The sequence below is a fragment of the Prinia subflava genome, chromosome 3 (assembly GCF_021018805.1).
Source record: "Prinia subflava isolate CZ2003 ecotype Zambia chromosome 3, Cam_Psub_1.2, whole genome shotgun sequence".
In the NCBI taxonomy this organism is placed as follows: Eukaryota; Metazoa; Chordata; class Aves; order Passeriformes; family Cisticolidae; genus Prinia; species Prinia subflava.
Window position 1 is genome coordinate 87,414,722 of NC_086249.1, and position 17,543 is coordinate 87,432,264.

The 17,543-nt window shown below is 38.0% G+C and overlaps 1 protein-coding gene across 3 annotated transcripts in view; it reads left to right on the top strand.

Annotated features, from left to right (window-relative positions):
• Nucleotides 1–17,543, top strand: part of TBL1X (transducin beta like 1 X-linked) — a 190,243-nt gene that overhangs the window by 129,921 nt on the left and 42,779 nt on the right. For all 3 annotated transcript variants that reach the window (XM_063392813.1, XM_063392814.1, XM_063392815.1), the window contains one exon: nt 6,865–6,972. In XM_063392813.1, the coding sequence (XP_063248883.1) occupies nt 6,915–6,972 (58 nt within the window). In that variant the 5' untranslated portion in view covers nt 6,865–6,914. The remainder of the gene's footprint in view (nt 1–6,864; nt 6,973–17,543) is intronic.

The window sequence follows — 17,543 nt, forward strand, 5'->3', positions numbered from 1 at the left end:
CCCTTAGCAAAGAGACAAAAAGGAAAAATCAATACTGGAAAACCCATTTCATTCTGCAGCTAAGGCAGCTGGAAAAGATCTACTTCAACTCTTAGAACTGAAATGCTGGAAGCTGATGTAATTAAGTAAACCAGCTGAGAACTGAAAAACAACCTGATCAAACTAAGGGATTATGAGTATGAAAGATCTGATACACGGTTCAGAATCTTTTGATAGAGAAAGTAAAGTTTGCTGGGAATTTGGTGATTAAAGGCTTTTCTTCTGTTGATGATTAGTACTTTGCTCTGGGAATTGTTGATTAATTGAAAAATGTTTGAATAGCACTTACAAATTGTTGGAATATCTCATTGCCCTTTCTTTAAATAAATAGTTGTGGGTTTGGTTCCAAATGGCTCTTCAGTTTGAAATGTAGTTTATAATTTAATGAAAAGTAGTATTCATGCAGAACTAAAGCTTTCTGCAATTATGTCCACCAAAGTGTTATCTGGCCAAATTATTTTTATAAATATCTTTGTGATACCTTTTTTCCTAATTTTATTTTTTTGATAGTTTCCTGGATGATGTGTTGTTTTGTTAACATTTTTTCCAGGACGGAACAACCATTTTGATAATTTATTGGAAATTTTTAAAATAATAAATACAGTAGGAAAAGTTATGATTCAAAAAAAGGTTCATCTGTTCAAAGGCAAGTCTTTATAGATACTACATAATAAACCAACCTTCTCCCTGAACAACATTTTGATTTTATTTAAATGAAAAACTCATTTTTGCTGAGTTTGTCTATACAGCATTTGATTCATCGAGAGTGAAGTCTTGAAGACAGAATTGCAGGTTAATTGATCACAACCACATGTCTGTAGGTGGTATTCCTCCTTTTTTCTGATTGGCACCAGATTTGGAACACTGATATGGTTGAGCTCACTGGCTAATAGTATGAGATACTCTAATGTGTCAGGATCCAGGGTAGGCTTTTATTATATCCATTCCTTTTTTTCTGAAGCTCTCAGGTGCAGATTCAGTTGTTACAACTTTTCATCAGGGTATGTCTTAGAGGCAGCAGTGAGAACAGGAATGAGCTGTGGCTCCCCGGGTTTGTTTTGGTTTAGTGTGGTCTTTTAAAAATCAGCAGAAGGTCATTGTAAATAAATAGATGTAAAACCAAAATAAGAGCCAGGCTTAACATTTGGCAGTGCAGGATTTCTAACAAGCCTATTGCCTTCTGTTATTGAGGTCCCTGTCCTTACTGATATGCTGTGAGCATGGATGACAGACATCCAAGTGAGACAGTGCATACTGTACAACTCAAGAACCATTCCCAAAGGAAGTCACTCTGTTCTGGGAAATCTCAGCTTTTGTTTTCCCTAAAACAACAAATTTGTACTGCTCTTGTAAAGAAAGCTTCAAAATATTAACAGTACAAGTGATGCAAAGACATCTGTGAGCATCTGTAGCAAGCGTAGAACAATAGGTCTGAGATACTTGAATCGCCTCATTTTTGTCACTAAATGGTTTGGGTGACACATGATACTCATTTACAGAGTCAAGATAGTTAACATATTTGCATCCATGTTAAGAAAGGCCAGGGAAATATGGTGTAACTCTTACAGTGAGCACATCTTGGTTTGCTTTCTTAAGTGCAAGGTCTCTAGAAGGGGCAATTATGTTTTAGATTTAGGGTTTTTTGAAGTTTTTTGATCTTTCTTACAAGGAGGAATCAGGAAGTCATGTTTGTTCAAGCTGCATTTTCAACAGGGTTCACTGTTAATTTGGTCACTGACATGAGTGAAGTTAGGAAAGAACCATTCTTCCATGCTTTATACCTTGTAATCGGGAATGTGATGGTCTCAATTCCCTTGTCAGTATACTTGTGAAGAAAAGATGTTTTGCTCTTTAGGTTCATGAAATGGCAGGAGAGACTGTGAGGGAAGAAGAAGCAAAGTGTGCTCTTTTCCTCTCCCAGAAGTTTTGTTTGGCATTTTGAGAAAGCAGCATGCTGGAGTTTCTCCAGGAGAAGAGGCAGCTGTGATAAAGCCAAGACTGAGGAATGCAGTGGTGAGGGCCAAGCAGAGCTCGTTAGCCTTTGGGGAAGAGGTGCTGGCTACTGACTCTGTTCTGGCTCTATGGTAAAGACACATCCAAGAAATACAGAAGCACAGGGCTCATTGAAAGTTTCTGATGAAAGTATTTTTCAACAGAAAACACAGAGATTGCCTAAATGACTCATTTTGTGAGAAGTGGCTTCTGGCTTTGGGAAATGTTTTTCATTAAACTGCAGAGCATATACAAAACAGTAACACATCGATTTGGCTGCGCTGTCACTGTGCCTTCCTAGAGTCTGTTTTAGTACTCGTGTTCACATTCTCTGCTCTGAGATGGGGAGACTGTGTTGGGTCCTGAGAGATGCACTTTGGTGCACAGATCCATCTTGGGTGAGAAAATGGGAGCGTAAGTGTGTGAACTCCAGTTCCCCTGCAGCAGGGCATCGTGCTGAAAACATTAAATGTTTGAACTTTCTGGAATGTTTCCATTTTTATGGAACCTCTAGTTTTTGCCTTTTTTTTTCCCAAAAGCAAATACACAATTTCTTTTCGCACCTCCTTATCACTTTAATGACAATGTTGTTGTCACCATTAAAATTTCAGTTGTAAAAAGACATTTTGGCCTCTGCAGGAGATCAGTGAAAGTTTGTGTGTTTCAGCTGGGGTTTGGAGGTGAGGGGGGCATGAGGGAAGAAGGGGACAGTGTTTATTTTACCACAATGACCCAAAAAAAAACCCTCCAAAGAAGTTGACAACTGCTCAGCACTCAGTTAAAGTAGACTGGAGCTTGCAGAATTTTTCAAGGTGTAAGATGAGGGCCAGACCAGCCATCTGATAAATTTCTGTCAGCAGGGCTGGATACACAAATGGGAAGTGCCCAAGTTGCTATTTAGGTTTTAGGTTTAGGTTTTAGTTTAGGTATTTTCCCTAAATGTCTGACCTGTTTCCGCTTTCCTGAGGGGAAGGTTGACTGGTAATTCCCAGCCTCTATGGATGGCATGCTGGTTTAAGTAGCAAATGTAGATTCATTTCCCGAAATAACCTTGGCTGTCCCCTGTCCTGGGGTTGGCCTGGAGGGCAGGACATGGCCCTGGAGGACCCAGTGATCATCATTTAGAAAAGAGGCAGAGGAGTTGAGTCTTGAGATGCTGTTTCAAAATTGAAAAGGTCATTTTCCCTTGATTCTTCAGCCAGTTCTCCCTTACTTATGACAGCAATGCTAAAATATGTCTGGCAAAGGAAGAGCAATCCTTTTGAGTAAGGGGATGATGGGATGTAAATAAACTATTCTTAGCTGACCTGACTATCAGTGTGCTGAACCGTGGTTATACGTGAGGCTGCCTTCTCCAGAGCCACTTGCATGGCCCATTAGCAGGATTCCCAGTGTTCCAGGAGGGTTTCATTTGAGGGCAGTGGTATGCCAGTGCAGAAAGCCAAATCAGGTCCTGTGGTTGCTCTGGGAAGCAGGCTGTCCTGCTGCCTGGAGCACGGGGCAGCGTGCTGCACAGGGAACCCCAGGTGAACCATTTGGTTCAGCAAAAGACAAGCAGCCCTCGAAGCACAATGGTGGTGTTTGAGGTAATATCCCAGATTCTTAACCCTGTATGGGAAGCATTTCTGCAAACCTATCCTGATAAAATTGAGAGCTGTGTTTATTTAAAGTAAGTGTTACATTTGATTTTGAATGATCTTGACAACCCATCTGTCCACTGATGGAGTTTGTATGTTTTACATCCATTATACTTTGGGAAGTCTTAATTGGCTCAGGTCACACATTTGGGCATTCTTAAATATCTACAAGATCACAAGCCAAATTTTTAAAGTGAGTTTGAAGTAAATAGTGCTTCACATTATGTGTAATTGGCTGCAGGAAGAAGTGTTTCAAGTTAAGAAAGTTCAAACACGTTTGAATGCTTTTTGCTAATCCTCTTGACATTTTGAAGAATTAAGATGTTATTGCTGGTTTAAATGTGAAATGTCTCCAAAGGCACATCAGTATTGTTTATAAACTGCACTTCATTTCTTTTAAAAAACTATTAATCTAGGTAATACCAGTTGTCAGTAACAAAAGGAGGCCCTCAGTTAGCAGAAATAAATTTTTTCACAGTGGTGACTGAAAGTTTCTGTGATTTCCTACAGAAGTTTACTTTTCTGCATTTAAAAAATACATTGAGGGGGAGGCTAGTTGTTCATTCTTTATCAATCAGTCTTGGAGATACATGAAACATAAGGATGTTCCTTTCCTCCCCACCATGTCATTTTTAGCTACTTTTATTTGGACTGTTTATTTGCAGAGAAGAAGGGAATCAGAAAGAGCATTAATGAAATTGAGTGTAGGCAGCCAAATTTCTATTGAATAGTTTTTTCTGGGTAAAAGCCAAAATCTGTGTCTTGCTTTGGAGGGGGTAAAAGCTTCACAGTTGTGTATCTGATTGCTACACTGGCATCTGTGGGAGAGAAGAAACCTTAAATATATGAGTGGATATCATCTGGTTATTTGTGGCATGGTAATGATGTGTGTATAAAGATATGATATGACACGTGTCAAAGTAATTCCTGTTGACTGACTTCAGAGAAAATGCATTGTAAATCCAACTGTTACTGAGTGTGCTTGGGATTCTGATACAAAGGTAGCTGCTATAGAGGGTTTTTTTCTGGAACTGGGAGACTATTTTGCAATCACACTGATTTTCTCTGATTTAAATTAATTTAAGAAAAGTCATCTTTAGAAAAACAAAACCCAGCATTCTTCCTTTCCCTTGCCTCCCCTTTCCCAAAGCAACCCTCTGTTTCTGGGAATACCATGTTAATGTCTAAAGTTTTCAGGATGCACCTAGAAAGGGCATTTGAAGTTTTTTGGTTTTTTTTTCTTTTAATAAAGTTCATCTTACCACAGAGTACGTCATTGCTGAAACTGAATTTTTGTAAGCGGTTTCATCTTTACAAACTTTCCTACCACCAAACCCTGAAGCATCTATTTTTAAAATGCTTTTAAAAGTGTGGGGTTTTTTTTCAACCCACAGCTATCAAATTCTCTTGATTTATTATTATCATGGCCATAGCAATGATACAGATGTATTTTAAGAACATGGAGATGAAAATGGTCTTAACTGTTGCTGTGAATGTCTATCTTGTTCTTCGTTGTGATGATTATGCAAAAAAGACACGGGAAGTTATTAATTATTCAGGTCCAAGCCTGTTTATCTGGAAAAAGTGTGTATAAAGTTATACTGGAAGTGATGCTTTCCCTGCCTGCAGTTGCCAGCCGTGGTGACTTCAGTTCTTACCACTATCAGTGCTTCCAGTCTCCTAATCATATGGCAGAGAAGTTTGAGCTCATTTTACAGATGAAGGATGGAGGAGAAAAGAGACTGAGTGGCTTCCAGGGCAATACGTGGCATGTGTGACAGGATGGATGTTGGATACAGCTGACGCTGTCCTCAGCCAGAATCTTAGCAGAAAGCATTCATCCTTTCCAAGGGAGATGAAATTTCCCTTAGGGAGACCAAATGATTTTCAATACTTTGTTTCTTCTTGTTCTTCATAAGATGGAAACTGTAACAGTTAAGACTCAAGTATTAGAGGAAGATGTCTGCCAAACTAGCAAGCTCTGGTCTCAGATGGAAAACCAGCATCCGAGCTATTGATGAAATAGGGCCCGGGATAATAAAAGGTTTACCAGGGTTCGAAAGACCTCCATTTACATAAATATGCAAAGACATCTGTTACAGTCATGAGTGACCTGCTGGTTTCAGCCATCGGCGGGGGAAGCGTCGTCGATCACCATCGCCTGCAGTAGCAGGTGCTGCTCTAGGCAGCAGGAATTACTGGAGAGGTTTTCTATGAACAAAGGCGACCTTTCCACTTGCCAAGAGGAGACATACGGGAAATCAAAACAGGCGGCACACGCCTACGGACTTCCATTTGTATCGCGCGGTGAGAGCCCGGAGCGCGCCCGTGCCGCCAGAGCCGCGTGTGATCACTTATAGGTGTGGTGTGGCTGACACCGCTGCAGAGTTTATGTCTGAGGAGTGCTTGGGTCTCTTAATCCAAACTACTTAAGTCAGACTCCCAAACAGGAATGACTCATCAAGATTTAATGGAAAACGTTCAAAACAAATTTGTCATCTAAAATCAGTGTTTTTACTACCAGAGTATATGCCCAAAATAGCAATGTAAAACTGTCATCCTAAAGGTTGCAATTACTTAAAAGAAAAATTGGAGTTTAATTCTTACTCAGCATTAATCAACAGAGACACTATAATATTACAGCTTTATATAATGCAAGGATATTTGTGTTCCTTTTTGGCTCAAGGTATATGGTGTTCTCTTTCTCTTCCCCTCCTGCCCCATTCATTGCGTAACATAGTTTTGTAAGGAAAGAATCTGTCTTCAGTGGATGAACAACTGGACAAAAAGCTGGAGTACAAATTCAGTTCTGCAAAACTATTATCATTTGGTGTGTTATACATGACTGTAGTTGCCAGCAATTCTGAAAGTGCTCACACAGTAAAGAGGAGTCTCTGAAGAATCTGTCGTAAAGCCATACAAGTAAAGGAATTGACATTAGAAAAGTCTTCCAATATTTAAAATGCTCCCTCTGACTCTCTCATGTACATTAGATACTGCTCCTGAATTGTACTAAAAGGTGCAGTACAGCCTGACTACTGGATTCACAATATTTAACAGATGCCTCACATTGGGACATTACAGCTCTAATAACTTTATTACATCTTTAAATACCTTAACAATTCCCACCTCTGTTTTGATAACGCATTTCATAGCAAATTAAGATAAAACCTGTTTTTTCTCTCCCTTTGAACAGAGCGTGGATCATACTTCTCGTAAACCTCATCATATTGAGGTTGGGCTAAGATGAGCATAACCAGTGACGAAGTGAATTTCTTGGTGTATCGCTATCTCCAGGAATCGGGTAAATTCCTTGTCTTTCTTCATAACTTCTGGTCATAAATGAAATGGGGAAATTGTCCTTTTGCATGGTATCGCTCTAGGAATGCTGCCTTTAGTGTTTCAGACTGATAGACTAAATATTTCCTGCACAAACCCTTGTTTCTTTGAAATTGTGGTCTAGAACATAATAAAAGTGCAAACATGCACAGGTACAAAATAAACATTGCACTTAGGCAAAACAAGAAGTAAATAACATTATGTTAAATGCTTTGCTGGTTACATTATGTCACCCAAAGTAATTTTTGGCAGCGCAGGCAAGAAGCACATATATGTTTTATCTTTTTTTTCTTAGCTACTTGAAATTGTTTACACTGGGTTCATATTGGCTCCAAAGAGAAATTTGAATGCAGGTTTCTGATGTTTTAGATCATTCTTAGGGTAATTGTGTGTGTAAACTGAGCTGCACAAGTGTCTTCATGGCTCTGTCTCCATACCATTTCCACTTCTACCTATTTTCATATTGGAAAATACCACGGGGCTTCAAAATCTTTTTAAAAAATCAAATTGAAACTTACATTTTGGGTTTGTTTTATATCTATAGTCTTCCTTTCAGTCTTTGCAAGAATTAGAAATTCTGTTAGCTAATGGAAAACATCCTATTACTGTAGAGATGATAGGGGAGCTGAGAAACATTGACAAAGGATTTGTAACTCTCATCACAGTTTACTTGGTACTGACCCTATGTTTTGTGTTGGTAAAACTGGAATTGACTAACAGGATTTCATGTTTCACATGCTGAAACAAAGAAACAAAAAAATCTGTGGAAAATAGACGTTATCCTGTCAGAAGACTTGAAGCCAGTGTTAGAGTAAGCCCTCAAGATCCAAGAGATGTCTTTTACAGAGAACCAGAATCCCAGCAGGCAGAAGAGACTGCCTTAGCCTGCTTCTGTTGGTCTCTATAACTGGTGTTCATTAGATACATTATTTTAAGTTGTTTATTCGACTTGAAAGACTATTTCAATCCCAGGAAACTGAATCCCTATGCAAAGAATCTCCACTTAAATTAAGAAGGTTTATCATACTTTTTTAGGGTTGGGTTTTTAAAACAGTTCTTCAAGAGTCCATAGCTGGCCTGTGCTAGCTGTTGTTTCACACTCTCTAGTAATGGTACTTATAAAGCGTTGTCTAGATCTGGTGTGCCAACAGATGAAAGAAAAAGAGGAACTAAAAAAAAATAAAATTTCATGCAAAAAAGGTTTACTTTAAAAAACAAGCCATTGTGTATCACACTGAAAAGAGCTTTTAGACATTAGAGCAGTGCACCAATGGATGTAATCAAAGCATAAACAATCTTGAAGTTATTTTACATTGTTATGTTTGGGTTGTAGGAGATTCTGCATAACACTGTATTAATACAGGAGCTTTTCCCGATGTGAAAAAAAACAACCTTTTTTATTCCTCTTGATACATCAGGAAGTGAGTTAGTGTTGTGTAGTGATTCGGGAGACTTTACAAAGTCAATCAAGAATGGTGGGATCAGCCAAATGTCAGGAAAAAGTTACTCTAGGTAACATCTCCAACAGGAAAGCAATCACTTTTGCCATTTTACAGGGAATTTTACATGCAAATTTATATGTTAATGGTAAGTTGTACTGCTCTTACATTCTTCTCTAGAGGGTCAAAAATTTTTCTTATTTAATCCACACATACTGAAGACATTCACAAAAACATCGTATTTCCACTGTTCTGTTGTATTTTACACATATGAGAGAGTGGAAATTGAGGTTAAATATTTGAAGATATATTTGAAGAAATATTCAAATATGCTTCAAACTAAGCATCTTGAAATCTAGATGGATGTAGTAGATATACCTGGCAGTTTGTTAGGAATTCCATTCACCAAACTTGAGCTATAATCAATCATGAATCCACTAATCTGCTAGCTTCTTATTTTTTGTTTGAACCTTTTTTTCCTGCTGTCATTGTTTTTTCCAAAGAAATTTTTTAATTGGTATTTTCAGATGAATTAAAGCAATAAGGCAGAAACTGTTATACAACATTTTGGCTTTCTACCTGCTACTATAAAGGCCATAAGATGCAACAGCAAATGAAAGCTATTTAATCCACAGCTTTAGAAATAGTGCAGGCCAGATTTAAAGGGCTAATGTTTAAATACAGTCTGAGTTCAAATCTCTACAGTTTAAGGAGTTTGCCAAAACCAGGCTTATTATACTGATTATTTGTTAATATTAGCTGAACCCAAAGCTCTAAAAATTTTATCAGACACAACCATGAATGTTGCTTTCAAGATCATACATAAGTTCACTTTCTTTTTTTCTGTCTAATCAGGTATCTGTCTAATCTTACCATGTAAAACTTCCTGGCTTTCCCATAAAATGTAGGCAGATGGTGGGAGGAAGAGAGAAATAACAAAGGAGATACATATGGCAGAATAAGTATATAAAAAGCAAAATGTCCCTATAATATTACATGTATTTTGCATCTGTGAGGTACAGAAACACTTGAGATTCTTTGAAGCATTGTGGCAAAGATGCTGAAGGGGCCTCTACACTTCACCATGAAAATGCTGGCAGGTGATTCTACTAAGATTTCAGCTCTTGTAAACTTGAAGTTAGAAGTGAAATTCAGTAACTATCTATTTCCTCCTTAATTTTCTGTCAGACCAGAAACCTTGCACAGGAGAGTATTAATAGAGTTGAACTGTCTAAACCATTATTGCTGCTTTTTAACAAATCTTGGCATACTGAGGAGAGTTTCAGTGAACTGGAAAAAGCCAATGTTGTGCCAGAATTTTTGAAGGTTAAACAAGATGATCCAGGTAACTATAGGTCAAGAATAATCATTGGAAGGCTGAGACTAAATATCTCCAACAAATCTGAAGAGATGACATCATGCCAAATGCCAGCCAGCAAGTTTTTATGGGTAATAGATCTTGTCAAACATACTTGATACTGCTTTTTCCAAGATCAGAAGTGAAGTTGACAGAGATAGCTGTGCTGACATTAATACACTTAGACTATTTTATGACATTTATTTAGTCTTGTTGACACGGTAGTTAAAACCAAAATGAAATAACGGTGAGTGAAATCAGTGTAATCTAGAGCTATCAAATGGATTAAAAATGGGATAACAGAAGCATCTGAAAAGTGATTGTAGTTGGGACGTATTCATCTCAAGGGTTACTTCTTAGTGGGAACTCACAGGAATCTCTTGGCATAATGCTGCTCAACAGCTTTATTGGTTGCCTGGAAGGAAATATAAAATGATTACCAAGTGCATCTGCAGATGGAATGAAATAGTAAGTTGTGGCATTTGGTGAATTACACTGACTGATCCACAGAAAGAAGTACAACCAGGGAGACTCCTTTGAGCTGCCTGCTGTTGGAGGAGCAGGCTGGAGAAAATGCCTGGTCCAAGGGCAGTGCAGTCAAATCCCTCCCTTACAAGACAGGACATGGACAAATTAAGGCTCTAAATGTTTAGCTGTATTAAAATTAATAAGTAGTTGCCTCTTCACACAGGTGACTGTCTCAATGCTTATCTATGCCCAGAAAATCAAAGCAGTCTATCATAATTTCCATTTATGCTCCATGGCTTAATGCCATAGGAATTTCACCACTAAGGTGACTCGGTGTTAGCCACTTCCACAGGAAGACCATGAATGCCCCTTTCTTGAGATACAAAGAGAACTAGTGTTTATTTTCAGTTCAAGGTTATCTCTTCCTATCCAGAGTCAAGTCTTGCAATGTCTAGTTTTCTCCTGTTTTATTACAAACTTTTTTGGTGCACAATTTAAAGGGATCATTCTTAAAAGTGGCCTTTCAAGCATTGTTTATCCCAGAAGTCAAACTTCTTAAAGTCAGGTTCTATTTATTTGTAGGTGTCTTGATAACAAGTTACCTTTAAATGAAATGGTGGCCCCAGTTAGGTACATCTACGCTAAGAGTGTAGAACCAGTGTGGAGATAGGAGCACACAAAATACTCCTGTGGTGGACACAGTTATATCAACAAAGCAGGTGCACTGATGAAAGGGAAACAAGCCACAGTTCTGGCACCCAAATTAGATTAATTACATTTGATAATAAATAATGTTAATACTAACATAGTATCAATATAATAGTATTAATTGTATTAACTTTGCACTTCTTCAAACACCTGAGAAGCATACTTTTGCTAGCAGCCATCTTCATTGCTGGCATAGACCTTCTGTTGGGTTTCTTCAGTTTCTGAAAAAAAAATGCAGAATCCATAATGTAGAGTTTTCCTGGGTTTTGGTTTTTTTTTTTTTCTGAAAGGGAAACAGATAATTATTTATCTTTTGGAATGAAAGTCAGAGCAGTACAATGCAATGAGGAGTAATAAGGATCCCAAGGAAATTTCTAAGAGTTGAGGGAGGATGGCAAAACCGAGGGAAATCAATTCTCTCACATACTTTTTAATCTAAAATGTGTTGCCATCTGTTGTGAGTGCAAATCCTATCATCAGTCCAAATGCTACAATAAATTACCTTCCCTACCCAGCCCAACATGTCAATTCAGTTATTAAAGCTTTTTCACATTGGGTATTTTTGATGCATTGATCATTTGACAGTGTTCCTTCTCTAGCATTTATATGCATGCTGTGGTCTAGAATTCTTGTCTGAAAATCAGCTCCCCAGTTGCCTGTGGCTTACTCTGTTCTCTAGTAGAACATTTATTGTAAGGAATGTCTTGCAATGACTGGTTAAAGTTAAGATTGTGTAAGTTTCCATTTTCACTCAAATTTTTACTTTTTGATTTGAATTTTCCATGTTTTATGACACACCCTTAGTAATTGTTCCCCAGTGTATAATCTACACCATGTAGAATCTGTACCACATCTAAGACAATAAAAATAGTAGCTAAATGCTTTTGTTAAAAAAGATATCAATGACATTTTTAAATGCTGACTTGGGACAATTTACCATTTTACGTTAGAGTTTTCATTTGTTTTCTTCCCAACTATAAAAATGAGGACAGCTAATAAAAAAGTTTTTTTCTCCTCTGTAAATTCAGGATTATAGCAGCACATTGGTCTGCCTGGTTCACAGCTGACAGGTTTTCTTAGCAAAAAAGATTTTCTCTCAGGTTTTAAGCATCAATTCAAGGGCATAGAGCAAAGGGTTTCTGTGAATCACATTGCCCTTTGTAGTTAGGCATGTGCAAATATGAGCCTTTCCTGTAAAACACATCCAAGGCATTTTGCTGTCATTTTGCCTTTGGAAATTATGAGGGAATCCAAAATGTGGGTATTATGATTAATATCTGGGATTTCATACTTGTGATGAAACTAAATATTAATAGTTGAAATAGTACTAAATTACATTTTTTCCCAATTACATTTGCAATTTTTTGAAAAGGAAGCAACAAAATTTGAAGGAAACTACCTTTTTTATTGAATAATTCTCTTTTTCAACATAGAAATTGTACAGAAAATGTAAATATCACAGTTTGCTTACGTAAGTTCTCAGGCAGTAGGGAATGACTGAGGATCGGTATTCTGTTCTTTTGTGTTGGTGCCTGATGCAACAGTCTTTACTTACATAAGCCTGTGTAATTTTTCTCTGAAGTCCATACTTTGCCTGCATGAGGTATGTTTAGAGTATTTTTTGAACAACTGAGTATGGCATAGAGTCCCTGAGTCACAGACAAGAGACGTGCATGTTGAAAATAATTCAGATTAAGCAAAGCATAAAAGATTGGCATATATAGGTCAGCTAAATTTGCTTCAAAGCTAACTGTTTCCTTTGTGTAGGAAGACTGCTGCAAGGTAGAACAGGAATATACAGTGAGTGTTTTTTTCTTAAAATATTAAAATTTATTCCTTGAAGAATAATTCATTAGAAGAATGAATCACTTGGTCAGTAAAGGCAGTTGTCTAGTGTGGCAGTAAAAGCAATAGTCTGTGCTGATGGCAGAGTCACTGGATAACGAACTTTCTCTTGCCTTTTTTTTATGTTTTCTTGCAATTTGGCTCATTGACATCGTAGGAGGGCTCAGTCTGGGCAGTATCTCAGGAGATGACAGAATCAGAGATTAGTTCTGATTGGCAGGGGCCTTGGAGATCATCTAATCCATCTCCCTGCTCACAGCAGGGTCAGCTGCAGCAGGTTGCCCAGGGCTGTGTCCAGTTGGGCTTTGAATATCTCCTAAGGATCGAGAGTCCACAACCTCACTGGACAGCCAGTTCCAACACTTTTGTCATCCCCACAGTAAAAAATTGTTTATTTTGTTTCAGTGGAATTTCATGTATTTCATTTTGTGCCGATTGCCTCCTATCACAGGGCACCCTTGGAAAAAGTGTCCATCCTCTTTGCACCTCCCTCAGGTATTTTGCCCATGGGTAGGGGTCTCTGTGAGCCATCTCCAAGCTGAGCAATCCCAGCTCTCTCAGCCTCTCCTTGTGTGTCAGAGGCACCAGTCCACTGATTATCTTTGTGCTGTGGGCTCTCTCCAGTGCATCCCTGCCTCCCTGCATTGTGGAGCCCAGACTCGCTTGCAGCGCTCCCTCGCAGTGCAGAGTGGAGGGCGAGGATCCCCTCCACTGACCTTCTGGCACTGCTTTTGTAGGACAGCTCAGGATGCTCTTGGCTGTCCCTGCTGCAAGGGCACACTGCTGGCTCATGTTCAAGTACTCCAACCTCCTGCTCAGCACTGGAGAGCCTCAGAGATCCTTTAAACAACCTGTACAGAAAGGTCTGCAGGGCAGTCACTGCAGTGTTCCCAAGGCTCTGTACACAGCTGTGCTCTAAAGGCAGGAATCGTGGAGACTTTTTGTTTGCTGAGGGAAAAATTCATCCTTGAAATGACAGCCTGCCAGGCAAAGATAAAACACACATTTTAGTGTTGATTCAGTAACAATCTGTGGCTGCATTATTTGTGTCCACATGAGTGTTACCACAGTCTCTTGGGCCTCGTGTGTCCAGCCTGCGGCACAGAGTGACTGTGGCTCGCAGACCAACCTCAGCTGCACCAGAGTAAGGACACTTCTGACCTTCTCTTTGCACAGCTACTTCTGTGCTGATGTAACTGGGTGCTGACCAGATATTACTGAATAAATAAAGTGATACAATCCTCAAGGGCATGCATAAACACTGAGTGTTTATACCTCACCCTAAACTTTCTGTCCCTCAATTATCCTGTTTGAAAACAAAGTTAATACTGTGAACAGTACCTCAAAGCAGATGTTGAATGTTTATAGTCCTAAGATGTATTGAAATCTTCTGAGTAAAAAGTATTATATGGGTAGTGGGACAATATTTAACATTCTTTTTCAGTTATTTTAGAGTACTGTTTATGAATTTATGCGTGAATATATATCCCTAAAAGCAGGATGAATGAGATGCTAACTGTATTTTTCAGGGACTGGTGTTAAGACTGAAGGCAGGGATCCTTTCAGCTGTACAATAGTGAGACTTTAGAGCAAAACAAACTCTACTTTAAATTCTCATGGTTTAGCACAGAGCTGATTTGTGGGCATGCAGTCCTATTTCTATGATGCATTATCCTTTCTAGGACCAGCCTACTCAATTAAAATAAAATAACTTGGGGTTTTCATCCAGATCTCTGATTTATTGAAAGTTGGCTATAGAACCAGCCAAGAACCATAGAACCAAAAGTCACAAGAGTTTTCATGAATTATTTCGCATAAATAAGGCCACAGTGTTGTTCTGGGAGTGCAGTACGTGTTTAAGTGACAGCTGGATAAGAACACATAAGAAATTTGACCCCCAAAATGGTTTGCTTTAAATCAAAGTATTTCATAAAAGTCACCTCAGAATGAATGTTCCTATATGACATGAAACCATCTGTCACAACACATATTTCATATAATATAATATTATATATATATAGAATGCCTCCAGCATAATATTTTTGTAGTAAAATAGGGTATTATCAAAAGGATATATAAGGGATTTTAATAAACCACGACTCCTTTTTTTTAATATCTCCTCTACTTTTCTTTATTTCTTTTAAACTGGGAAGGTAGTGACTGTATGATTCCAGAAGCAGTGGGCCTAACTCTGAATGTGAAATTATACTTCATTGTTTGAGAATGGATTATGCTGAAAAGACAAATCCATTTCTAAAATAAGAACTGTATTATTACACACAGTTTCTGTCTCTGCCAGTAAAGATTTATTTTCTTTGTGAACAATAAATATGTTTTAAGAAAATCAGGGTCAACATTAGAAGACAACAAGCTTTGTTGGGCTGCAGTTTCCAAAGCATTTCTGTTTAAACTTAACAAAGCTACAGATCTTGGAAAGGATGAAGCTGAGCACCTGTGCAAGTCAAAACCAAATTGGACATTTTTTTCATAGAGCAATGAATATGTACTAGCAGTATTTGGTGGTTGGCTTCACAAAATCCAAATTCTGTGATGGTGAGGAAAAAATATTTTTACAGGTAAAGATGTTGTTGGGTTTGTCCTACTTAGTTCTGGTAAATTTTCAAAAGAATTTAATAAGCTGTATGAGACCCATTTTTATGGTTTTATATGCACAGACTTGTGACTTTTGTGACCAGATATCTCTTTATATACAAATATATAAACAATATTTTCAAATGTTTTGTGGTGCAGTTCAATAGGTCTGTTTGAAAACTTCTTCCTATTTACCCGGTTTCATTATTGGTGCAGTTCATGTGAAGGAAAGAAATACATTGAGTATTTTGGGGGTTTGCCATTTGCAAAAGCCTGCTTACCTCATATTTCCTTCTAGGTCTCTTCACAGTTTTCTAAACTTGGCTATTTCAGTTTTTCTTTGGCCTGAAAGTTGCCGTACAGTGTTGGATCTTGGACACTGAGCAAACACAGTGATTCTTAAGTTACACAAACATAAACAATTACACATTTACAAATTTATTCCATGGCACAAATTTTGGTTCTGTTCACTTCATGTCCTGTTTTTTAAAGCTTGCAAAAACACAGTATTTTTAGGGTATTAAGAAAACAGTATGTTGGGTTGAAGACAGATGTCTAAAGGTCAAGATGACTTTGCTGGTAAAACCAGTGCAGTCCTACTCATTTCTCACTTTACTGCTTTTCAGTTTGAGTCTCCAGGCCCAGTGGAGCTTTGCAAGTTTTGCTAATAACCTCAGTGCTGAGAATGTTGTGCCTGCACAGCCATGGCTCTTACAGACCACCCCTCCTCACACCCATCCATGTTGGAGCTCCCTTTGTGGTCACCATCCACGGAAGCCTTCCTGGTGTTAGGTTCCTGAGTGTCAGCTGTGGTGTCCTACCTGCCACCACTTAGAGATGTATATTAGAACAGAGAAGAGAACTTATAATATATGACTGTGAACCTCTGTTCTATGAACATGATCCTTAAAATTATGCATGTCTCTTTCTTTGGATGTTTAGTTGGACAGACAGGGCTAAAAAACAACAGCATCCCATTAATTCAGGAGGAAAAGATTATTTTCATCCTTGTGGCCTCTGTAAGTTGTTTCAAACTTTGCCCATAGCTGCAATAAATTGCTAGATCTGTATTGATATTTATTTGCAATGGTCATTCTCATTTACACAGAATGAGTGAAAAAAGGAGATTATTTCAGACCTTGTTTTCAAGAGATTTTTATAAGTTCCTCTTTCCATTGCTTGTGCTCTGTTTTCTGTCTGTATCATATTTCTCTCTTTGTTAATTTGCAGCCCTCAGAAAGGCTTAAACAGAGAGTGCCAAGTACCACTCATCAAAAGATCATTTCCAAATTGTATTAATCTTTTCCAACATACTTTCCCGCAAGAAAAAGAAAAAAAAATACCTGCCAAAACCTTCTTTGGCACATAATAAAATAATTTTGCATTGCAGACATTTACTCTGAATTCTTGGCAGAAGGTGAACAGGTCCAATATCCAAGAAAAAAGGGCGTAACGTTTAATATTAGCAAATAATCTCTTCTACAAAACTTTGGGTAACTAGACATACTGTAATTTTACCTACAGCTAGGAATCCTTTCTTTATATTTCCCAATGACTGTGAAAGAGCTTGTAATACCAAATGCATTTACCAGGGTTCTGGAAATAATTTTAATAATTTAGCAATCCCAGTCTTGAAACAAATGTGCAAGCCCTATTGTTCAGCTGATTTTTCTAAAAATATATTTCAACTACAGTTCTCTATTTTAAATTGCTAATGTGTGTCCTTGTTAAGCCCTTTATGTAATTGCAAAGGTAAGTCTCCAAAATAAGCAGACACTTATAAGTCAGAGAGGTACTCTAGGATGTATTACTGAGAAACAAAAACCTCAGCTAAGAGAAGAATCTCAGTCTGTTGTAAATAATAAACAAGATCTGGTGTAGGGTTTGTGTCCACTGTTATTTTTTGTACCAGTGGCTTAAGGCACCAGACACTTACTGTGACCAAACATATTTCAAAGAAACCGGCTGTGCTTTTTGTGAAGCTTTTGCATATATGTGCACTGGGAGTTTATGACCAGATGGATACATAATTCAGTTTAGACAAAAATCTAAGGATAAGCGAGGAGAAGGATCCATGTTGCGTTCTCAGTTCTCACTCAGTGCATCATATAGAAGAGAAAATACTAG